Source organism: Oratosquilla oratoria, chromosome 16, assembly GCF_046742065.1.
Source record: "Oratosquilla oratoria isolate Oo_2021 chromosome 16, ASM4674206v1, whole genome shotgun sequence".
Lineage (NCBI taxonomy): Eukaryota > Metazoa > Arthropoda > Malacostraca > Stomatopoda > Squillidae > Oratosquilla > Oratosquilla oratoria.
In genome coordinates, this window is record NC_134792.1 from 12,383,772 (window position 1) to 12,408,135 (window position 24,364).

Consider the following 24,364-nt stretch of genomic DNA (forward strand, 5'->3'; position numbering starts at 1 on the left):
GTGATAAAGATAGACGTATACAAAAAAAAAAAAAAAAAATCCCGCGTGTGTTTAAAATCCCTGCGCGTGGTTGTAGTTGCTCTCGCCGCCACCAGGGTTTCTCAGTGGTGCTTTCACTTAAGCAGAAGGAGGTGGATATATGTAGAAGATTGAAGAAAGGCGAAAATAGAAAAATACTAAAGGAAGAATACGGCATTGGGTCGTCCACAAAATAACCCATGGATGGACTCAGAAACATTCATGAACTGGCTCAAGCATGTGTTTGTCCTATCAGTGAAAGAAAATGAAAAAACGAAAAGACTTCTAGAGGACAGCAAATTTATTCTCCTACTCGACAACAGTAAAGCTGAGGAACTGAGCAATGGAAACATTTCTATTGTATATACCGCCGAACGTAACAAGTGTGATCCAGCCTACGGATCAAGGAGTGATTCAAAACTTTAAAAAGAATTATCGGAAAAGTTCTATGCGCAAACTAGTTTATTTTGAGGGCGGTAGCATTTCCGAATTCCAACGTAGGCTTAATGTTAAAGATGCTATTTTTATGGAATCGCTAGCTTGGGAGGATGAAAAACAACAAACTCTAATGCGATGTTAGAGAAAATCATATTCGCAAATAATGTTTGAAGATCAGGAAGGGAATAAGAAATTTGAGGGTTTTCCATCGGCAAGAAAGAATCGGTGGTGAAAGAATTGAAAGATGGGTTGTCGCGCTAAACTTTGCATTAGTGACGAAGCGATACAAGTTTGTGTAGATATGGACAGTGACCGAGCAGCAACATTCTCACTTAGTGATGATGAAATTTTAAATCACTTCCCGATGAACACGCGAAAACGACAGAGGCAGATAGTGAAGAAGATGACCCTGAGATGAAAGTGTCGTGGAAGGATGCAGCGAAGGGTCTAGCAGTGTTTGTGAAATTTGCAGAACAGTGCACAAACAAAGAGGAAAAAATTCTAAGCAGAGACATCATATATTTTATGAAAGTTGGTACAAAATTTAGTGAAAGAAAACTCGAGTGTAGAGGTGAATGCACCCTCTCAGCCACCAACACTGAACGCGGCCATTCACAACTCCGTCGTAAAATTACCAGATGATGAATTAGATAACTGGTAATGATGTGATGATTATAACTGATGTATATTGATTGGATTTACTCTATACTGATAGAATTTACAATATATAGATATGTGGATGTGTTTATTATTAAAGCAAATTGATATCTATTAATAAGTAAAAGAACAATGTAAATAAATGTATTTTTTTTTAATATCCCTTCCCGTATCTGGCATTCTCTCGTATCCGGTACGTCTTCGGCCCCATTGGTGCCGGATACAAGGGCTTTGACTGTATATATATATATATATATACATATATATATATATATATACATATATATATATATATTATTTTTTTTTTTTTTTTTTTTTCAGTGTGGTAGATGTCTGGAACAAATTAGGCAAGATAATAGTGTGTGCAAACATCATACAAGAATTTAAGAACAAACTAGATGCTGAGGGATACAAAGATGGGTCACTATGAGCATAGCTCCCATTCCTGTATGATACAACTAGGTAAATACACACACATACTGGCTATGATAATCTTTGCTGTATATGTAAATGACATGGATGAAGGTGTAGAGTGTTACATGAACTTCTTTGCAGATGACACAAAACTGCTAAAGAAAATATGGAAAAAGGTTGTGAATTGCTACAGAGAGATCTGAACAAGGTCTGGGAATGGAGTCAGAAGTGGGAAGTGGACTTCAACATTAAGAAATGTAGTGTAATGTAATTTGGAAAAAATAAAAACATGCAGCCAATACCCCGTCTGGGGTATTGTCTGCATGTTATTTCCCATCTGGGGTATTGGCTGCATGTTATTCCCTGTCTGGGGTATTGGCTGCATGTTATTCCCTGTCTGGGGTATTGGCTGCATGTTATTGTGGCAAAAGTAGCATGCAGTTGATACTTTAGGGTCTATATGAGGTGCCCCTATGGACCAGAGCCACACATCATATTGTCTGTGATAGAAGAAAAAACTCTTCATAGAGAAATGATAACACTTTTAAACTACGACTTTCCCTCCGTTATGCTGTCCCCCAACCTCTTGTTACTGTCCTGTACAATTTCTCTGAATATTCATTTCCTTTTTTGCCTACCTACCCTGTGGTGGGGGCAAAAGAATACTGCCACCAAGTCTTTCCACTTGGATCGTAAGAGGCGAGAAAAAAGGGATGGTGATTGGGACCAGGCATCCTTCTCCCTGTAGCCCCAAAGGGGACATTCCTTAAAAAAGTAAAGGCATAAGAGGGTCTAGGAGTTTTCCGACCAGAACCCTAAGGTTTGGGTCTTTTAATGTGCGTGGATGTGGTACAGATGAGAGTAAAAGGTAAGAGATAGGTAGTATGTGAGAAGAAGATAGATGTATTGGGCTTGAGTAAAACTAAGTTGAGAGGGAAGGGCGAGTGTAAATGGGAGGTTATCAGGAGTGAAGAGAGGGAGAGGGAGAGAAGGGGTGGCTATACTAGTAAGTGAAGAGATAGGTAAACGTGTTGTGAAGTGGAAGGAGGTTTCCTCAAGGATAATGTGGATGAAGGCGAAACTGGGAAAGGAGATGTGGGTTTTTGTAAGTGCATATGGGCCTGGTAGTGAGAAGAGGGAGGCTTTTTGGATAGATTTAAATGAGTGCATAGAGAGATTAGGGAGAAATGTCAATGTAATAGTACTGGGAGACCTTAATGCTAGGTTAGGAAATGTGGAGTTCCAGGAAAGCATCGTAGTGGAGAGTTGATGGTGGAGATGTATCTAGAGAGTTGATGATAGCAAATACAGTGTTTCGGAAGAAAGTCAAGCATAAGTACACATGGGAGAGGGAGGTGGATGGAAAGGTGGTAGATAGAGCGTTAATGGACTATGTAGTGGTAGATAGTAGTATAATAGGGAAAGTTAAGGATGTACATGTGCTAAGGGGAGAGGGTGGGGAAATATCAGATAAATTTTTGATGGAAGGTAAGTTGAGAGTGGAGGATAGATGGAGAAAGAGGAAAAGGACAAAAGGTAGGGAGGTGCTTAGAGTGAATTCTTTAAATGAAAAGGAAAAGGAGAAGGAGTACAAGAAGAAGCTGAGAGAGGAGTGGGAGGGAGTGAAGGATACAGTGGAGCTAGGAGTGGAGGAGGAATGGGGATGGTTCAAGAAGGGAGTCACAAAGTGTGCAAAGATGGTGTGTGGAACAAGAAGGACAGGAGGAAACAAAAGGAAGGGTAGTGAATGGTGTGATGAGGAAACAAAGAAGGTTGTAGAAGAGAAGAAGCGAGGTTTCACAGATTGGTTACAAAATAGGACGAGGGAGTCATATGAGAGGTACAAAGAAAAGAAAAGAGAAGTAAAGCACAAGGTAAAGGAGGCAAAGAGGAAAGCAGATGTGAAATGGGGTAAGAGTATGACAGAAAATTTGAAAGTAATAAAAAGATGTTTTGGAAAGAAATTAAAAGAGGAAGAGGAGGCGAATCAAGTAGAGAAGAAAAGGTAAAAGGTGCAGATGGAGAGTTGATAATGGAAGAGAAGGCAGTAAGGGGAAGATGGGAAGAATATTTTATGGAATTGCTAAATGTGAAGGAGGATAGGGAGGGAAAGATAGCTGCAGTGGGAAATGCTAAGAAAATGACTGTGATGAGTGAGGAAAATGGAGGAGAAATAAGGAAGGAGGAAGTGAAGGCAGCTGTTAAGGTGATGAAAGCAGGTAAGGCACCTGGTCTGGAAGGATGCCATGCAGAATGTCTAAAAAAAAAGGAGGTACAGTGATGGTGGACTGGCTGGTGAGGTTATTTAATGTTTGCTGGAGAGAGGGTAGAGTGCCAGAGGACTGGAGGAGTGCCTGTATAGTTCCATTTACAAGGGAAAAGGGGACAAGTGTGAGTGTAGTAGTTTCAGAGGGATTAGCTTGTTAAGTGTAGTTGGGAAGGCTTATGGGAGGATCTTGATTGAGAGGATTAGGAGAGGAACAGGGGGAGTAATTGGTGAGGAACAGTGTGGATTTAGGAAGGGTAGAGGTTGTGTAGATCAGATTTTTGTGGTAAGACAGATATGTGAGAAAGCTATAGGAAAGGGGAAGGATGTTTTTTGGGCTTTTATGGATCTGGAAAAGGCTTACGACAGGGTAGACAGGAAGGCACTATGGGAGGTTTTGAGGATATATGGGATAGGAGGAAAGCTTCTGGGAGCTGTTAAGAGTTTTTATGAGAGTAGTAGAGCATGTGTCAGGAGAAGAAATGGAGAGAGTGAGTGGTTCGAGGTAAAGGTGGGACTTTGTCAGGGATGTGTTATGTCACCCTGGCTGTTCAACTTGTACATGGATGGGGTGGTGTGAGAGGTAAATGCAAGGGTGGTGGGTCAGGGATTGGAGATGTTTAAAGAAAATGGAGAAAAGTGGGAGGTGAGCCAGCTGTTGTTTGCGGACGACACTGCGCTTGTGACAGGATCAGAGGAGGGATTGAGGAAGTTGGTGACAGAGTTTGCGAGAGTGTGTGAAAGAAGAAAGCAGAAGATAAATATGGGTAAAAGTAAGGTGATGAGATGTACAAGGGGTGAAAGGGGTAGCAGACTGGAAGTGAGCATTAACCCCTTCAATACGGGCCAAAATCTTGTGGGCAGCATTAGCTGGCAGACGTGCGATGTTGCGTCATAATACTCGCATTATCAAAAATAAAGTTTACGCTGTATTGCTCGTTCTCTTTCACACGTGAATTTTGATAACCATAGAAAATATGATGAAGCCAGTTTACAGAGTATGGGGGTCATGCAAGTACAACTACAATATATATAATCAAGACGCCGACATCGGCATCCTCGCGTACCCACTTGCTCCTCATGACGCCTATGTAGGCATCATCGTATCGAAGGGGTTAAGGGAGAGTGACTGGAGGAAATGGATAGTTTTAGATACTTGGGTGCAAATGTGGCAGGAAAAGGTGGAGTGGAGGTGGAGGTAGAATGTAGATTGAGAGAAGCGAATAAATGCCTTGGTGGATTAAAAAGTGTAATGAGGAATAGACATTTGGGAATGGATGCTAAGAGGAGACCATATGAAGGAGTGATTGTGCCAATAGCACTGAATGGGGCAGAAACATGGAACATAAGAGAGAAGGAGTTTGAATGTGTTTGAGATGAGGTGTCTGAGAAGTATGATGGGGTTACTAGGCTAGATAAAGTGAGAGATGAGGAGGTGAGGAGGAGAACAGGGGTGGAAAGGGAGTTGGGAGATAGAGTTGATGAAAGAGTATTAGGATGGTTTGGACACATAGAAAGAATGAGTGAAGAAAGACTGGTAAAAGAGGTATGGGAGGGAGTGAACATGAGGGACATCCTAGGATGTGATGGATAGATGGGGTGAAGGGGGCTTTGGGGAAGAAGGGAATGTCTGTTGAGGAAGGATGGGAGAGGACAGAAGACAGGGGTGAATGGAGAATGGTTGTGTATGGATGATGTGATGCATGAGTTGGAATGGATGGGGGGTGAGGTAGTGTGTGTGAGCAAAGTTTGATGCAGCCCGAAGGGATTTCTCCCCATCTCCTTTTATGGAGAGGGGGGTTGCCAATTTAATGAAGCGGCCTTGCTATGGATGTGCTGTGTCTTGCAACACTACCTCTGACCCGGGGCATTGGGTAAGGTGCAGGGATGACCCGTCATCCAGGAGGTGCTAAGATGGGAGGGAGGGTGGAGGGGAGTGGAGTGTATTTAGGGATGGAATGGGTGGGAATGATTTTATGCCTTTTTCTTTTTGTCTACCTCCCTTGTAAGGGGGAAAAAGCCTTGATATATGTATGTATGTAAAAAAAGAATATCAGGACAATATAAAATCAGTGCAGAGGAAGTAAAGTTGGTTCTGAAAAGGACCTAGGAGTAATCATCATCAAAGAATTGTCCCCAGACAAACAGGTAAACAAAATAGTTGGAGAAACCTACAATTAGTTAAGATCAATAAAGATGGCTTTTAATTACTTGGATGAGGAAATGGTAAAGAAAATACTAGTTACACTGATGAGACAAAGACAACAACATTATGGACACCCAGTACAAAAAAGAATATAAGGAAAAAAGAAGAATCCAAAAAGCAGCGACAAAGATGGCCCCAACACTTTCAAAACTGACATGAGCAAAGATTGTCTAAACTGGAATTACTAACCCTGGAACAAAGAAGAGAAAGAGGTGATCTGTTGGCCATTTATAGAATCATGAAAGGCATGGAAGTCCTTGATAGAGAAGACTTATTAAATTGGGATAGAATAAAAACAAGAAGACATGAAAAGAAAAGGAAGTTATAGAAGAAATCTGAAAAAAACAGCTTTCCACACAGTGGTGGATGTCTGGAACAAATTGGATGATGCAGTAGTGTGTGCAAACACCATACATGAATTGAAGAGCAAACTAGATGTTGCAAGATACAAAGATGGGACACCACACACATAGCTCCCACTCCCATAGAATACAACTAGGTAAATACAACTCAAGAAACAATGAAAAGATCACAAAAAAAGATATACTATCTTCTAAAGAAATTGTTCAGGAACAAATGTAATGGTAATCAAAGAAAAAAATTTGGTGAGAGATACAGTTGGTAAAAAGAATTGTATAGTAGTATTTGGTCTAAAAGAACAAATAACCTTGTTAGATTTGTGAGAAACAAAAGAAAGATTTAACGAGATGTTTTAAGAGTAATACAAGATAAAGAGCAAGAATTAGAAAAGAAAGTAGAGGAAGTGTATAGAATAGGAAGGTATGTATAAGGAAATCGACCCCTAAAGATCAAACTAAGGTCACAAAGGGTAGATGAAGAGATACTAGCAAGAACAGGTAAGCTAGGTAATACTGAGCACTATTAAGATGTATGGATAAAAAGATGTATGAACCTTCAGGAAAGAGAGAGAAAACATTAAGAAAAGGCAAAAAAAAAAAAAAAAGAGAGAAAAGAATGGAGTCTGAGAAAAAGAAGTTCTTTTGGAGAGTGTTAGACGTGAGGATGATGAGACTGAGAAAATGGTATCTTCAAGAAAAAGAAATGAAAAGAACAAAGAGATGGAGAGTACAGAAAATTAAAAGTGGCTTATACTAATGTAAATGGTTTAATTTTAGGATTAACTGAGCTTAATGATTACTTGTCAGAAACAACACCAGATATAATTGCAAATGTAGAGACAAAATTAAGGCCTCCACTATCACCTAACAGTGTTGGAAATTGATTATATAATCACTGGCTTAGAAATTGAGAGGAAAAGCAGGGAGGAAACATCATATTCTTGGCTAAAGAAAATTTAAATGTCAATAAGGTTACAAATTGAGGGAACAGTATGGAGATGATCACAATAAGAGTTGAAGATAAGGACATGAAAAACAGAATGTGGTGATTTATGTGCCCCCAAAAATATGTTCTTGGAGAGAGAAAGAGATTACTCTAAATGTTAGAAGATACAAGGATTTCATTAACCCCTTCCATACGATGATGCCTACATAGGCGTCATGAGGAGCAAGTGGGTACACAAGGATGCCAACGTCAGCATCTTGATTATATTTATTGTAGTCGTATCTGCGTGACCCACATACTCTGTAAACTGACTTCATCATATTTTCTATGGTTAACAAAATTCACGGGTGAAAGAGAACGAGCGATAGAGCAGTGACTTTATTTTTTATAATGCAAGTATTATGATGCAACATCACACATCTGGCAGCTAATGCTGCCAGATGTGCGATGTGGCCCGTATTGAAGGGGTTAAATGGGGTGCTGAAAGATGAAGGAAATGTGGTACATATGTGAGATTTTAACTGCAAAGAAATCTGTTGGGAAGAGATGACAGTGAAAGGTGGAGAGGAATTATGGGGAAATGTATTACTTGACATGACTATGGAATATACAATGACACAATGGGTAAAGGAAAACACCAGATATAGAAATAATGAAGAACTGTCAAGACTGGATTTATTCTTTGTCAGAACCTGAAATTGTGGATAAAATTGAATACAAGACACCAATTGGGAAGAGAGAAATGAGAAATACAGAAAAAGAGACTGGTATATAGTAAAACAGACTGAAACTTAAGAAATTTGTTCAAGAAGTGAGTTAGGATATAGTTCACAATGAGAAGATGTGAGGGGAAGAAAAATGGAAAATTCTGATGGAAATCTATAATGAAGGGGTGGATAAATATGTACCAAGACAAAAACAGGAAAAGAAATATAATAAGTGCTGGTTTAACAGAAGGTGCAGCAAAAAAAAAAAAAAAAAAATGGAAATGATGGGGGGAAAAAGAGAAAAATCCTAGAAAGTGGCAAATATATATAAAGGAAAGGAATGAATATGTAAAAATACACAGAAGAAAAAATAAAAATTGAAAAAGACATAATAGACAAATGGAAGGATCAACCAAAATTATAGATATGTGAATGGTAAATTGAAAAACAAGCATGAAATAGAGAAATTATACCAGGAATACACAGAAGATATAGAAATGGCTGAGGTCATGAGTAAACATCTCAAATCTGTTTTCACTAGAGAAAAATTATGGCACTGGGATGAAGGGCGAGAAGTGGAATCCCTCCCTATGGTGGAAATAATAACAACACAAGCTGAAATAATGGATCAAATAACAAACCTTGATGTCAGGAAATTGCACTACCTGAATGGAATTGCAAACTGGATACTAAAGGAGTGTAAAGAAGAATTGGTAGGCAAAATATATACCCCAATACAATAAATTGGTTAAAGAAGGAAAATATCAGAAGACTGGAAAAAGGCTAACATCGTACCAATATATAAAGGGGGTAACAAGGAAGACCCAACAAATTACAGACTGGTTCCCCTTACAAGTACTGTAGCCAAAATTTGTGAAAAGGTTATCTAAAACAGATAGACAAAACCTTTGGAAGAGAATAACATAGTAAACCAAAGACAGTTTGGATTCAGACAGGGAAGATCATGTGCCACAAATCTGATCTGGTTTTACTCAAGACTATTAGATATAATACAAGAAAGGGATGGATGGGCAGGTTGTGCTTTCCTAAATCTACAAAAAGCTTTTGATAAAGTGCCACATAGAAACTATTTGGAAAACTGAAAACCATAGGAGGGGTACAAGGTAAACTACTTGAATGGATGAAGGATTTCTTGCATGGAACAAAAACGAGAGTAGTGCTCAGAGATAAAGGTTCCACTTGGGAAGAGGTGATTAGTGGAGTTCCACAGGGATCAATAGTGGCTCCAATAATCTTTGCTATTTATGTGAATGACATGGACGAGGATGTGGATTGTTACATGGGCTTCTTTGCTGATGACACAAATTTGTTGAGAAAAGTGAGCACTGAAATAGATTGCAAGTCGCTGCAGAGAGATTTAAACAAGCTTTGGGAATGGAGTCAGAAGAAGGAAGTGGACTTCAACATTAAGAAATGCAGTATAATGGAATTTGGACAAAGTAAAAACAGAATATCAGGACAATATAAAATCAGTGAAAAGGATGTAAAGAAAGTGGGATTTGAAAAAGACCTATGAGTAATCATCACAAAGGACATGCCCCCTGATAAACAGATAAACAAAATTTTTGGAGACTCGTTGACCATCTATAGAATCATGAGAGGTATGGAAGTCCTTGGTTAGAGAAGACTTACTAAGGATATGAAAAATACAAGAGGACATGGAAAGAAACTCAGAAAGGAGAGTTATAGAAGAGACCTGAAAATGAACAGCTTTCCCTACAGGGTGATATGGAACAAACTGGACAAAATTATTCTGTGTACAAAAACCATACACAGATTTTAGAACAATTTAGATACTGCGAGATACAGAGATGGGACACCACAAGGATAGTTCCCCTTCCCATAAGATACGACTAGGTAAATACACACACAGTGGAATCTTGGATAATGAACTTAATCCATTCCATGCCTATTTTTAAACTGAAGCATTCACTACCTGAATGAATGACAGCAAATGCACCAGAATTCTACTGAGCTAGTGGGTTTGTGTATTTACCTAGTTGTCACAACTAACACCACATTTGGATGAAAGAAAGAGTTGAGTAAGTGAAACTATATATTTTGATTGCTAAATGCAATCCTCTTCACTACTGAAGAGGATTGCAGTTAGCAGTCAAAATATATAGTTTTACTTCCCACTTCTGACTCCATTCCTAAAGTTTGTTCAGATCTCTCTGCAGCGACTTGCAGTTTATTTCAGTGCTCATTTTTCTCAACAACTTTGCGTCATCAGCAAAGATCATGTAACTGTCCACACCTTCATCCATGTCATTCACATAAATAGGAAAGATTATTGAAAGATTATTGGATTACTGATCCCTGTGGAACTCCACCAATCACCTCTTCCCAAGTAGAACCTTTATCACAGAGCACTACTCTCATTTTTCTTCCATGCAAGAAATCCTCCAATGTTACTAGTGGGGTCCCCCAGGGCTCGGTTTTGGGTCCCTTGTTGTTCATTATGCACATAAACGACTTAGACGATGGGATAAATAGTGATATTAGTAAGTTTGCGGACGACACTAAAATAGGATGCATAATTAGGTGAGGAGACGATGCAGAGATTCTGCAGGATGATCTTAATAAATTATTAACATGGTCGGTGAAATGGCAAATGAACTTCAATATCTCTAAGTGTAGCATGTTAAACATAGGGCTACACAACCCCGAAAACAGATACAGCTTAGATAACAAGTTTTTAGAAAAATCTGAATGTGAGAGGGACTTGGGAGTTCTGGTGATTCTGGACCTTAAAACCAGGAAGCAGTGCATTAGCACCAGAAATAAAGCTAACAGAGCATTAGGCTTCATTGCTAGGATGGTAACGAATAGAAGTGCAGAGGTAATTATTAAACTCTATCTAGCGATAGTTAGACCCATCCTTGACTATGCGGTACAGTTTTGGTTTCCGTCCTACAGAATGGACATAAATTCACTAGAATCAGTACAGAGAAGAATGACCAAAATGGTACATGGACTCAGAAATTTGCCTTACGAAGAGAGGCTTAGGCACCTTAACTTACACTCTCTGGAAAGACGCAGAGTGTGGGGTGATCTAATAGAAGTGTTCAAGTGGATCAAAGGTTATAACAAGGGTGATGCAAACAAGGTCATCATAATAAAACAACAGGGCAGGACTCGCAGTAATGGGTATAAACTGGACAAATTTAGATTTAAGAAGGAAATAGGCAAGAATTGGTTTACCAATAGGGTGGTCGACAAATGGAATAAACTTAGTAACCATGTAGTAAGTGCTGAAACTATCAGTTGTTTTAAAAAACAATTAGACAACTTTATGGATGGGGATGACAGGTGGTGATGGATACAGAGCTGCCTAGTGTAGGCCTTTTGTTCTCTTGCAGTCTCCTTTATTCTTATGTTCTCATGTTCTTATTCATTCAGGTAGTTTACCTTGTACCCCTCCTATGGTTTTCAGTTTTCCTAATATTTTCTATATGGCACTTTATCAAAAGCCGTTTTTTTTTTTTTTTTTTTTTTTATAGATCTAGGAAAGCACAATCAGCCCATATGTGTTTGTTCTTACCCTGAGTTATCTTATGTTAACAGAGACAATTTTTTTTCATAAAACTTGTTTGTTAACTGATTTGTTCGTTAGATGGAGCATTTGTTATCCAAGGTTCAACTATTAATATATACACACACACACACATATATATATATATATATATGCACTCAAACTTCGTTTTTCCGTTACTGTAACTCAGTATCGTTCGCCACGCGTACATGCCGGTTTTTCAGTTTTTCAGGCAGCTAAATATTATTTTTGAAAATAATATTTAGCTGCCCGGCTGCTTTAAAACGTCCGGATAAACCGAAATCTGGATATGTGAAGGCCGGATAAACGAGGTTTTAGTGCATATATATATATATATATATATATATAATATATATACAGTATATATATATATATATATATATATATATATATATATATATATATATATATATGGTAAGGAAGGTGACAAAGTTGAAAACTGTTTAATGAGTAAGTCATTCACTTTCAAATACTTTTTAAGATTCTTATTAAATTCTGCATTAATTGACTCAAGTGGATTCTTATGGAGTTTAGAATACGTGACCTCATCATTCAACAAAATTTTCATTTTGTCAACATAATCAACTCTGTTCAAAATAACCAAGCAATTACTTTTGTCAGCTTTAGTGGTATGTAAATCTTTGTCATTTTTTCAATTCTTTGTAAGCTAGTGAGAAACATCTGGGACAATTTGGGATATATATATATATATATATATATATATATTTATATATACACCCACTCCTCGTTTAACAACCTACTTGGTTAACGACAACTTGGAGTAACGACGGGCTTTATGACAGACCAATATTCGTTTAACGTAAATCTCCCGAAGTTACGACGTCGTGTACGATAATTAATTTGGCTGAGGCAAATTTGTATGATGTTATAAATGAACTTGTACGGTGGATATTAGCTGTGAGGTAAAGTGTTCTGAAGCTTAGGTCTACATTACCATCCTGCAAGCTGCAAAAACTACCTGGGGTACAGTATATACCGGTATTGGTAAATTTTTAGTTTCGACCATGGGCGCAATATAGCAATAGAAAATTAATCATTAATTTTGTAAATTATAATGTATCAACGTAATATGGAATTTTGTGAGTTGAAATAAAAAAAAAAGTGCTAAAACAAATTTCGTAAGTAACGAAGTCATGTCGGACGAATGGTACACCATGTTTGTTATGATAGATGCCGATGTCGAAGAAATGAAAGGATAATAAATTCGTCTAACCTAAACTAAACTAACCTAACCTGTGTTTGATAAATCATTACCTGCAAATTAAATGTCATCCGGCTCGTCCTCGTTGTCGTTGTTGTGAGAGACATTGGCAGACGACAAGATGGCGTCCCGAGCCTATGCTACCGACTTCATTCATTAGCATATTTTCTTGTAGCATGGTATTTTTTACTTTCATTTCCGCCCACAAAATTGCATATTACGTTGATACATTTTAATTTACAAAATTAATTATTAATTTTCCATTGCTATATTGCGCCCATGGTCGAAACTAAAAAAATACCCCGGTATTCAATATGGAATGTCAGCATACGCAGATTTGGTCATATACGGTAATTTCAGGAACCTAACCACCGTAAATAAACAGTAAATAAAGCTTTAATGTACTGTATAAAAGAGGGAAAATACACGAAAATAAAGATACATGTATTGCTGGACATTGTACATACAGTACATGTACGTATATGTATACACTTTCGCTTAACGACCAATTCGGTAACGACGGCGCGCTGGTCCCAATTGTCGTCGTTAAATGAGTGGTTGTATATATATATGTATATCATATATACAGGTAGTCGTCGACTTACAACCTATGCGATTTACGACTGATCGACTTTACGACCACAAGGTAGTGCAATAATATTCAACATTTAATAGAGTAATAGAACTGCAATGTTATGCATGGCAGCGCAGAACAATTACTCCGCACGCCGCGAGACGCGAGTACGACAGTTTTGGCAGGCTGCCGACACCGTCAGCATCCCAGCCAGCTAAATATTCTTGCAATTTTTTTCTTTGAAGTAAAATGTTTCCTAATTTTGCATTGCATTTTGTATTTCTATATGTTTTGCAATTAACAAAATGTAACTATTAAACTTTTTTTTTTATGCCTAGGCTAGTTTGTTGTTGATAACAATATGTTCGGTACAGTACGTAAGCGAAAAGAATGTGTTTTGAAATAAAAAAAAATCTTATTTTGCCTTGCATTTTCTATTTTTATATGTTTTGCAATTAATAAAATGTAACAGTAAAACTTTCTTATGCCTAATCTGTTATCGATAACAATATGTTCGGTTCAGCATTTTGTATTTTTATGTTTTGCGATTAATAGAATGTAACAGTAAACTTTGTTTATGCCTACTCTGTTGTCGATAACAATATTTTCGGTACAGTACTTAAACGAAATGAATGTGTTTTGAAATAAAAAAAATTCCTAATTTTGCCTTACAATGATTTTAATGTAACCAACAAAAAGTATTAGTAGGTCAAAGATGACAGGACTTTATTCAGTATGCATAGGCCTTGGCTATGTTTCCTAACGAAAATTATAAAAAAAAAGTTAATGAATATTAAACAACGTAGCTCAAAGATAATAAGATTTTATTCAGTATGCATACGTTTCCTAAAGAAAGTCTGATGGTAAAATAATATTAAAGTTAAAAAAATGCAGTATTAAATATCATAGGTTAAAGATGATAGGATTTTATTCAGTATGCTTAGGCCTAGGCTACGTTTCCCAAAGAAAATCAGATAAAACTACAAAAAGGTTAAAAAATACTGTACAACACAGTTCAAAGATGCAAAGATTATTTCAATATGCTAACTATAATATACAATATATATATATATATATACAGTAACAAAAATATTTAAAGGGTAATATATATAAACACCGACTTGCGTCCAGATCGACTTACGACCTGTCTGTCGGAATCGAACTCGGTCATAAGTCGACGACTACCTGTATATATATATATATATATATATATATATATATATATGTGTGTGTGTGTATATCATATATATATATATATATGTACATATATATATATCAAGGACTACTATTACACAGGACATGCGCACCCAGATCCCTGGGTCTGCTAGCGGAGGCCATTGCTTTCTTTGTAACCTAACATTTTATGTTGGACAAATATATCAAAACTAGAAACCTAACTTTGTATATAGGACAAATATATCAACTATTGACTTGTTCAATGCAGTATAAGTTAATATAAACTTTAATAGTGAAATAAGAAACTATTTTTAAGGCACTGTTATGCTGTGAAATGCCAATTTTAGCTGGACTTAACAGGTGTTATTGTATGAGGTTAGTGGACACCAGGGTTGGCAATTTATTTTTTTTTTTTTTATTTATTTTTTTTTTTTTAATATAATTTTTTTTTTTTTTTTAATCAGATTTATTTGATTTAATTAGTTTTTTTTTTTATAGATTTTAAATATTGTGGGATTGCTATTTGATATGCGATCTGATTGCTAAAGGACATTTTTAGCATATCAATATAAGGAGCAGTGTTATATATAGACTTGCCACAAGTATACAAGGAACAGTATAAGCCGTATGAGGACAATATGCTCAGGTTCACTCGATTCCTCCAACAGTTTTCTCATCTTGGTGACATTTGCTGCATTGTCTGTCACAACACTTCCAATGTGACAATCAAAATCTTGTTCAGCCTTCTTGATAGAATTTTGTACAAGTTGTAGAAGATATTCAGCAGTGTGAGGTTTCCCTGATGCGTCTGTTGTGTCAACTAAATAAATCTGACCAGTGGATGTTGTTAGAGTGACACATAATATGGGCTCATTATGGATGTTAGACCACCCATCAATTGAAAGACATACAGTTTCATTATTCAGGTCATCTGCACACTTTTTATATTCCTTTTCATACACAAGATCCAAGTACTTATCAGCAATATCTTTTCTGGATGGAGGAATATAACCTGGCCTCAAGTTCTGAACCATCTTGAGAAACTGAGGATGCTGAACAAGACGAAATGGTGAATTTGTAGCAAATATCATTCTTGCAACTTCTTTGTCGAGATTTTCCTTTTGAGAGGCTGAAGTTTTTATGACAAATCTGTCCAGAGATGTTGATGACTTTCTTTTAGATGAAAAGGATTTAGCAGAAGTGGCGCCTGTGGAGGAGATGGATAGTGACCTTTTTAACCACTTCACTCCGGACTTAAATCTCGCGGGCAGCAGCCAATGCCAGCCGTACGACGTGTCGTAATAATACTCGCATCATAAAATATAGTCACCGCTTATATCGATCGTTCTCTCTTTCACCTGCGAATTTTGAAAACCACAGAGAATGGGATTCAGGCCACATTTGGAAGAATGTAAAAACACCGGGGCGACTACAATAAATATAATCAAGACGCCGATATGGCAGCGTCGCGAATCCACTTGCTCCTCATGATGCCTGCGTGTGCGGCACCGTATGGAAGGGGTTAATGGTGGAGTCAGGTTTGCAGATAATTCAAGTGGAGCCGATGATGAAGGGATTGAAGCTGTTGATACAGATCCTGAAATGGAAACAGAAAAATTTAGCATATTGCATATTTTATAAATGAATAAATAAATGAATGAATACAGTGTGATTTAGGCTACTTTTGAGTACAGTAGTTACTTTTTTAGATAATGATCATATTCACATAAGACACTAGATTATTTGGAAATAATTAACAGGAAATGAAATAGGTGGCTAGGAACTCAGCCCACACAGGATTGAGTCCATTTTTAAATTCACTAATAATAATGGGCTAGGTTAGGCTAAATCCCTTTGGGCTGAATTCCAATTGAACCTATGAAATATATTACACAATGTTGAATGAAATGAATAACAATCATCTAGGCCCCAAAGTTGAGTGGATACAGTATATTATAGTGATATAGTCATTACCCAAATTTAGAAGTAATGAAGTTGAAGTATCATCTCTTTAGGCCTTCACATTTTTATTGCACATGCTCTGCATTGTTCACCAGATTTATATAGTTGTGTATGAAAAGGGAGAGATGCACACAATATAAGTAAAATTATTTACCTGGGTCTTCAATTTCTTCTGTATGCTGTGGCTGACCTTGGCATTTATCTCTGTGAGATTTTAATCTTTACACAATGCCCTGTAGTTCCTGGCTGCAGTCTTTGCATTTAGCTTGGTACCCTTTGCCAGAAGTTGTTGGTAGTTTTTCAAAATAATTCCAGACAGGCTCATTTTTTCTGCCTGAAGGAACCACTCTCTAGGTCCAGAAGACATCCTTCCTGGTTGATTCCAAAGCAGTAACTGACTCGGTGAGAAGCTGCTTACCTAGAACAAGATTCAACAAGAATCTTGTTGAAACTTGTTGTGGGCTGCACGGTGATATATATACTACATGTAGGCTTATACTGTTCCTTGTATACTTGTAGCAAGTCTATGTAACACTGCTCCTTATATTGATATGCTGAAAATGCCCTTTAGCAATCAGATCGCATATCAGATAGCAATCCCACAATATTTAAAATCTATATACATAAAGAAATAAAGTTTTTCAGTTTTGAAAATTTCCTGGCGTTTTTATGACCACCTTCCAAAATCCGGCAAAAATGTCCCATTGTGTAAGGATTCTGATTGGCTGAGAGACTGGTGACGTCATGGCAATGGAGATAACTGATTGGTCGAGAGTGGTGACGTCACGGCAATGGAGACGACTGATTGGACGAGAACACTGACGTCACGGCAACGGAGACGATTGATTGGCCGCGAGCGAAGGGCAGGAAGCACAAGAATAAGTTTGCCCAACTTTGCGCCTCACTCAAAAAACCTCAGTAACATCCACAATTAAGAGATTCCATAGGAAAATAATGGGGTTCAACAATATTCATGAGTACGATCTCATAATAGATTTCGACGAATAAATTAAAGAGGAAGAATCGGAAAAGTTTATGAAACTTTATTTTGCAGGATACAAGAATTTTACTAAGAGTGGTGGTTATGACGAAGAAATTAAAGAGGAAGAATCGGAAAAGTTTATGAAACAAGATTTTACTGGATACAAGAATTTTACTAAGAGTGTTGGTAAAAGCTGTCACGAGGAATACCAAAAGTATTACATCGATCAGAAATACAATGATTATATCAAAAACCGCAAACTCAAGGAAAAACAGTTTTTTTAAAAACTTTACGCCTCACTCAAAAAAAACAAAACAAAAAACTCAGTAACAGCCACAATTAAGAGATTCCATAGGAAAATATTGGGGTTCAACAATATGTTACGAAATAACAAAAATTATGTGTACTCTTGGAAGATCTTCAAGTTCCCAAGCCATAGGAGCTTCCCACCGATTACTCGTTCGACTTGCACTTGGAATATGAGACAATTCCCCTTCAAATTAAGTTTTGCTATGACAATTAATAAGTCGCAAGGGCAAACTTTTGACAAATGTGTGTTATTGTTGGATTCGTCCGATTGTTTTGCCCATGGACAACCCTATGTGGCATGTTCAAGGGTTACAAATTGGGACTCATTAATTATCTTCCGAGGTTACCATAAGGTTAATGGTGAATGTGTGGTGAAAAATCAGACAAACGTGGTATATAAAGAAAAAAAAATTCGGACATGCCATCCATTAGTGAGGGAGAGTCTTTTGTGGAAGGTATCGACAGCGAGCAGGTAATTCCAGAAGAGGAACCTCAATTGGGATCCATTGAGATTCCTGCTTCAGCTTACAATATTAGTGAAGAAGTCGCAATGGCAATGATCCTGCCTGATTACGACTATGTCGTCGATGAATCGAAATCAGATGTGTTGGTCCCCCTTAAGGTTTGGGAAAGAACTCTCCAAGAAAAAGAAGAATTGAAGAAGGAGAAATAAGAAATAACTCAAGAATTAAAGAAGACCAAGGCACCCACGGGACATTTTCTATGTCTATGTCCATGTCTATATATATATATATATACAAAATTAAACCATTTCAAAAGTGACACATTTTAAAAATGTTACATGCCATGGACGATCATCGTTGAGCCGTGTACGATCATCGTTGAGCCGTGTACGATCATCGTTGAGCCGTGGACGATCATCGTTGAGCCGTGGACGATCATCGTTGAGCCGTGGACGATCATCGTTGAGCCGTGGATGATCATGGTTCAGTCAAGGTCAAGAACGATCATTGTTGAGCCGTGGACGATCATCGTTGAGTCAAGAATGATCATCGTTGAGCCGTGGACGGTCATAGTTGAGCCGTGGACGATCATCGTTGAGCCGTGGACGATCATCGTTGAGCCATGGACGATCATCGTTGAGCCGTGGACGATCATCGTTGAGCCATGGACGATCATCGTTGAGCCGTGGACGATCATCGTTGAGCCGTGGACGATCATCGTTGAGCCATGGACGATCATCGTTGAGCCGTGGACGATCATCGTTGAGCCGTGGACGATCATCGTTGGGCTGTGGATGATCATCGTTGAGCCGTGGATGATCATCGTTGAGCAATGGACGATCATCGTTGAGCCGTGGATGATCATCGTTGAGCCGTGGATGATCATCGTTGAGTCAAGAACGATCATCGTTGAGCCATGGGCGTTGTTGAGTCAAGAATGATCATCGTTGAGCCGTGGACAATCATAGTTGAGCCATGGACAATCATAGTTGACCCGTGGACGATCATCGTTGAGCCGTGGATGATCATCGTTAGGCCATGGACCATCATCGTTGAACCGTGGACGATCATCCTTGAGCCGTGGACGATCATCATTGAGTCAAGAACGATTATAGTTGAATCAAGAACGATCATCGTTGAGCCATGGACGATCATCGTTGAGCCGTGGACGATCATCGTTGGGCTGTGGACGATCATCGTTGAGCCGTGGATGATGATCGTTGAGCTGTGAACGATCATCGTTGAGCAATGGACGATCATCGTTGAGCCATGGACGATCATCGTTGAGTCAAGAACGATCATCGTTGAGCCATGGACGATCGTCGTTGAGCAGTGGACGATCATCGTTGAGCCATGGGCAATCATCGTTACTGATAATAAATTAAATTAAACCATTTCAAAGGTGACACATTTTAAAAATGTTACATGTCTTGGAGAGGGGGGTCTGTAAGTCCTCCAAGGTCGTAAGTTCTCCGAGGCAGTAAGCCTTTCGAGGCTGTAAGTTCTCCGAGGGTGCAAGTCCTCCGAGGGTGGAAGTCCTCCCAGGGTGCAAATCCTCCGAGGGTGCAAGTCCTCCGAGGGTGCAAGTCCTCCGAGGGTGCAAGTCCTCCGAGGGTGCAAGTCCTCCGAGGGTGCCAGTCCTCCGAGGGTGCCAGTCCTCCGAGGGTGCAAGTCCTCCGAGGGTGCAAGTCCTCCGAGGGTGCAAGTCCTCCGAGGGTGCAAGTCCTCCGAGGGTGCAAGTCCTCCGAGGGTGCAAGTCCTCCGAGGGTGCAAGTCCTCCGAGGGTGCAAGTCCTCCGAAGTTGTAAGTCCTTCGAGGCTGCAAATCCTCCGAGGTCGTAAGTCCTACGAGGGTGCAAGTCCTCTGAAGTTGCAAGTCCTACGAGGTTGTCAATCCTCCAAGGTAATAAATCCTCCAAGATAATAAGTCCTCCAAGGTAATAAGTCCTCCAAGGTAATAAGTCCTCCAAGGTAACAAGTCCTCCAAGGTAACAAGTCCTCCAAGGTAACAAGTCCTCCAAGGTAACAAGGCCTCCAAGGTAACAAGTCCTCAAAGGTCGCAAGTCCTTAGTAGTCGCAAGTCCTCAGTGGTTGCAAATCCTCAGTGGTCGCAAGTCCTTAGTGGTCGCAAGTCCTCAGTGGTCGCCATGTCTCTTGGACTGACCAGGAAAAAATGTCCCTTGGGTTCGGCCTCGGCCTCGGGGCGGAACCCCAACACGGGATCCCCATCGTGGGATTAGAGCGCGGAGCGCTGCGGCCGAAGGCCGCTGTTTGCGCAGCAAGCCCCCAGCGAAGTCGGGGAGGGCAAAGCCCGCGGCTTGTCTATAAAAAAAAAAATATTTAAATCAAATAAATCTGATTTAAAAAAAAAAATTGATTTTTTATATATTTTTAAAAAATAAAAATAATGGCCAACCCTGGTGTCCACTAACCTCATACAATAATACCTGTTAAGTCCGGCGAAAATTGGCATTTCAAAGCATAACAATGCCTTAAAAATCATTTTTATTTCACTATAAAAGTTTATATTAACTTATACTGCATTGAATAAGTCAATAGTTGATATATTTGTCCTATATACAATGTTAGGTTTCTAGTTTTGATATATTTGTCCAATATAAAATGTCAGGTTACAAAGAAAGCAATGGCCTCCGCTAGCGGACCCAGGGATCTGGGTGTGCACGTCCTGTGTAATAGTAGTCCTTGATATATATATGTATATCATATATATATATCCACACACACATCCAAAGACCAAGTCACTAGGGTTCTATTTTGGAGGCATCCTCCAAGACCCATTTTTGTAGTGTTGTTCAGAAAACAATAATTGTTTACTTATATATATTTTATTTTAATTTCAGCATCTGAGTCACGCAAATTAACCTTCATGTACCTGGCAAATGATGTTATTCAGAACAGTAAAAAGAAAGGTCCTGAATATAGCAAGGAATTTGGTGCCAAGCTCTCCAAAGTGTTCGAACATTTGGGAAGTTACCGTCTTGATGAGAAGACATTGAAAGGTGTCAATAGATTGCTCACAGTTTGGGAAGAGAGGAGTGTATATTCAGGTGACACAATCAAGGAACTCAGGAAGTCTTTAGGTAAGTGTTTTTCATGGAAGTGCACTGATGTCTCACATTACATTATTTATTTTAATGTGTAAGCACTAGCGTGTAGAAATAACACTATGGAAACCCAGTATGTAACATAATTTGTTTAAATGATAAACTTGTTGGTTGAAGTATGTAAAGTATTAAAAATGCATGAACACAAATATACGTGATAATTAACCTCTTCCATTCAATAATGCTTTTGTAGGTGTCATAAAGCACGAATGAGTATGTGAGAATGCTGGTTTTGGCGCCTTGATTATATTTATTTTGTAGTTGTAGCTGAGTGACCCCCGAATTCTGTGAACTGGCTTGATAACATTTTCTGTGTTTATTATTACTCATTGAAAGAGTACGAGGTTGGTTTAAGCTTGTTGAAAGAATGAGTGAAGAAAGACTACAGTAATGACTTTCTTTATATTTTATAACATGAGTATTGTAATGCATCACTCATTGTACTACAGGTATCTGATGGTGCATGCAAGAATTTGACTCATATTGAAGAGGTTAAAACATACAATTGCACATAGAAATGCAGTTGTTCCTTGATGCAACAATTTAATGTTTTCCCATTTCTTTGAAAGGGTATTTACATACCATTTCCACCTAAGTAGTCATTATAAAAGGTAAATAAAATTTTATTGGTATCAATGATTAAGAGGAGGACAGGGTGACAGTAAGCTGAAGGTGAGATTATGAGTAGAGAGACTTAATGAATTAGAGAATTTTAAGTATTTAGGATCATATGTAGCAGGGAATGGAGGAGTGGAGGTGGAGGTGGAGGTAAAATGCAAATTAAAGAGAACCAAGTGAATATTTGGGGATAATGGAAAGTGTTATGAGAACTGGGTATTAGGGGATAAATGAAAATAGAAGCTTGTATGAAGGGGTGATTTTACATGGAGCAGAGACTTGGAACTTACAGGAGGCAGAAAGGAAAACCCTTTGTGTTTGAATTGTAATGTTTAACCTCTTCAATATGAGTCAAGTACTCGCATGCACATTAAGCTGCCTGATGTATGATAATGCATCACAATATTCACATTATAAAATATAAAGTTACAGTTGCTATATTCGTTCTTTCTCCCTGAATGTTTATAACCACAGAAAACTCAATCAAGCCTGTTCACAGAATATGGGGAGTCACTCAGCTACAACAACAAATTAAATATAATCAGAATGCCAACACCAGCATCCTCATATACCCACTTGCATCTCATGACACCTTTGTAGGTGTCATCATATTCTAGGGGTAAGAAGTACAGGTAGTCGATGACTTATGACTGCAATTGGTTCCGATTGACCAGTCGTAACTCGATTTGGTTGTATGTTGGACATGTGTTAAATTCCCATAGGAATAGTAGACTCTTAAAGTCATAATTTACCCACATTTTCTTATTATATATATATATATCTACATAATATTCATATCATCATATTTAAGTCATATTTAGTACTCTGAACATGTGTCTCTACAATATGCTTCTCTGAACATCATACCGTTTCATATTGTTAAGTTAGGCTTAAATCAAACACAGAATATTAGTTACCACAATTGGTTTGATATTAAAAACATATGAAAATAATGCAGTAATACTGAAAAATACAGTTATGTACAGAAGATGTTGAAAAAAACAGAAAACATTTTTGGAAATACAAAAAGACAATTTAAAACAAAGACAAACAAAACTTAATTGCTGCTCGGATAGCCGATGCTGGGCTGTGGATCATCCAGGTCAGCTGTTGGTGTGGTGGGAGTAGGGGTAACGGTTGATGTTGTAGGGGGTGGGGTAACGGTCGGTAAGGTGGCAGCAGGGGCAATGGTAGGAGTGACTAGTGGAGTTGTGCATTTCATGAACATAGCAAGCTTCATAGCAAAGGGGGACGGAGAGGGGGGGTCGCCGATTAAATGAAGCGGCCTCGCTGTGGATGTACTGTGTCTTGCGACACTGCTTCTGACCCAGGGCGGTGGGTAGGGTGCAGGGATGACCCGTCATCCAGGAGGTGCTCAGATGAGAGGAAGGGTGGGAGGGGTGTGGAGTGTATTTAGGGATGAAATGGGTGGGAGTGTTTTTATGCCTTTCCCTTTTTGGCTACCTCCCTTGGAAGGGGGAAAAAGCCTTGGTATATGTATGTATGGTATATGTATGTAGCAAGCTTCATTTCATGAACATAGCAAGCTTCATTTGAATTGATTGATTTTTTTTTTTTTTTTTTTTTTTTTTTTTTTTTTCCCTCAAATTTCACAATGTGGACACCGCACCGTTTATCATCCTTTCAGTCCTTGTAAAGCGTTTGAAGTTGGGGTCCATTTCTTCCAACTGTTTAAGGAATTTATTCATTGTAGCGAAGCTTTCTGATAATCCCTTAGTGGTGAATTTCCTTACTGGCAACTCTTCTTCTTCCTCTGCCTGTCTTCTCTCCTCTTCAGCCACTCGTTCCTCTTCCAATTTGATGAGTTCTTCATTTGTTAGTTCATTGGATTCTTGATCTTCTAATTCACATTTCAATAAAAATTCTTTTGACAATTTCAATATTTTTTCATGTATCTCACTGAGTTCTTCTACACTGTCAAATCCAGCAAAATCATGCACATAACATTTGAGACACTTTTTCCAAATTCCATTCATACACCTTTCAGTGACAACCTCCCATGCAGCAGATAGATTCTTAATGCACAAAATTGACGTAGGCTTAGTTCTGTGTCGGCATGTATAGCAACTATTGCTTGGGTGAAAGTGATTCTCAAATAGTTTGCTTTGAATGTTGCAATCGAACCTTGGTCCATAGGTTGAAGAATTGATGTCAAGTTAACCACTTCAGTACGGGACTTAAATCTCGCGGGCAGCAGCCAATGCCAGCCGTACGACGTGTTGTAATAATACTCGCATCATAAAATATAGTCACCGCTTATATCGATCGTTCTCTCACCCGCGAATTTTGAAAACCACAGAGAATGGGATTCAGGGCACATTTGA

General features: G+C 38.5%; 1 protein-coding gene across 4 annotated transcripts in view; it reads left to right on the plus strand.

The window, feature by feature from the left end:
- LOC143033829 (regulation of nuclear pre-mRNA domain-containing protein 1B) overlaps positions 1 to 24,364 on the plus strand; it is a 211,219-nt gene that overhangs the window by 14,857 nt on the left and 171,998 nt on the right. For all 4 annotated transcript variants that reach the window (XM_076199357.1, XM_076199356.1, XM_076199358.1 and 1 more), the window contains exon 2: positions 21,138 to 21,377. In XM_076199357.1, the coding sequence (XP_076055472.1) occupies positions 21,138 to 21,377 (240 nt within the window). The remainder of the gene's footprint in view (positions 1 to 21,137; positions 21,378 to 24,364) is intronic.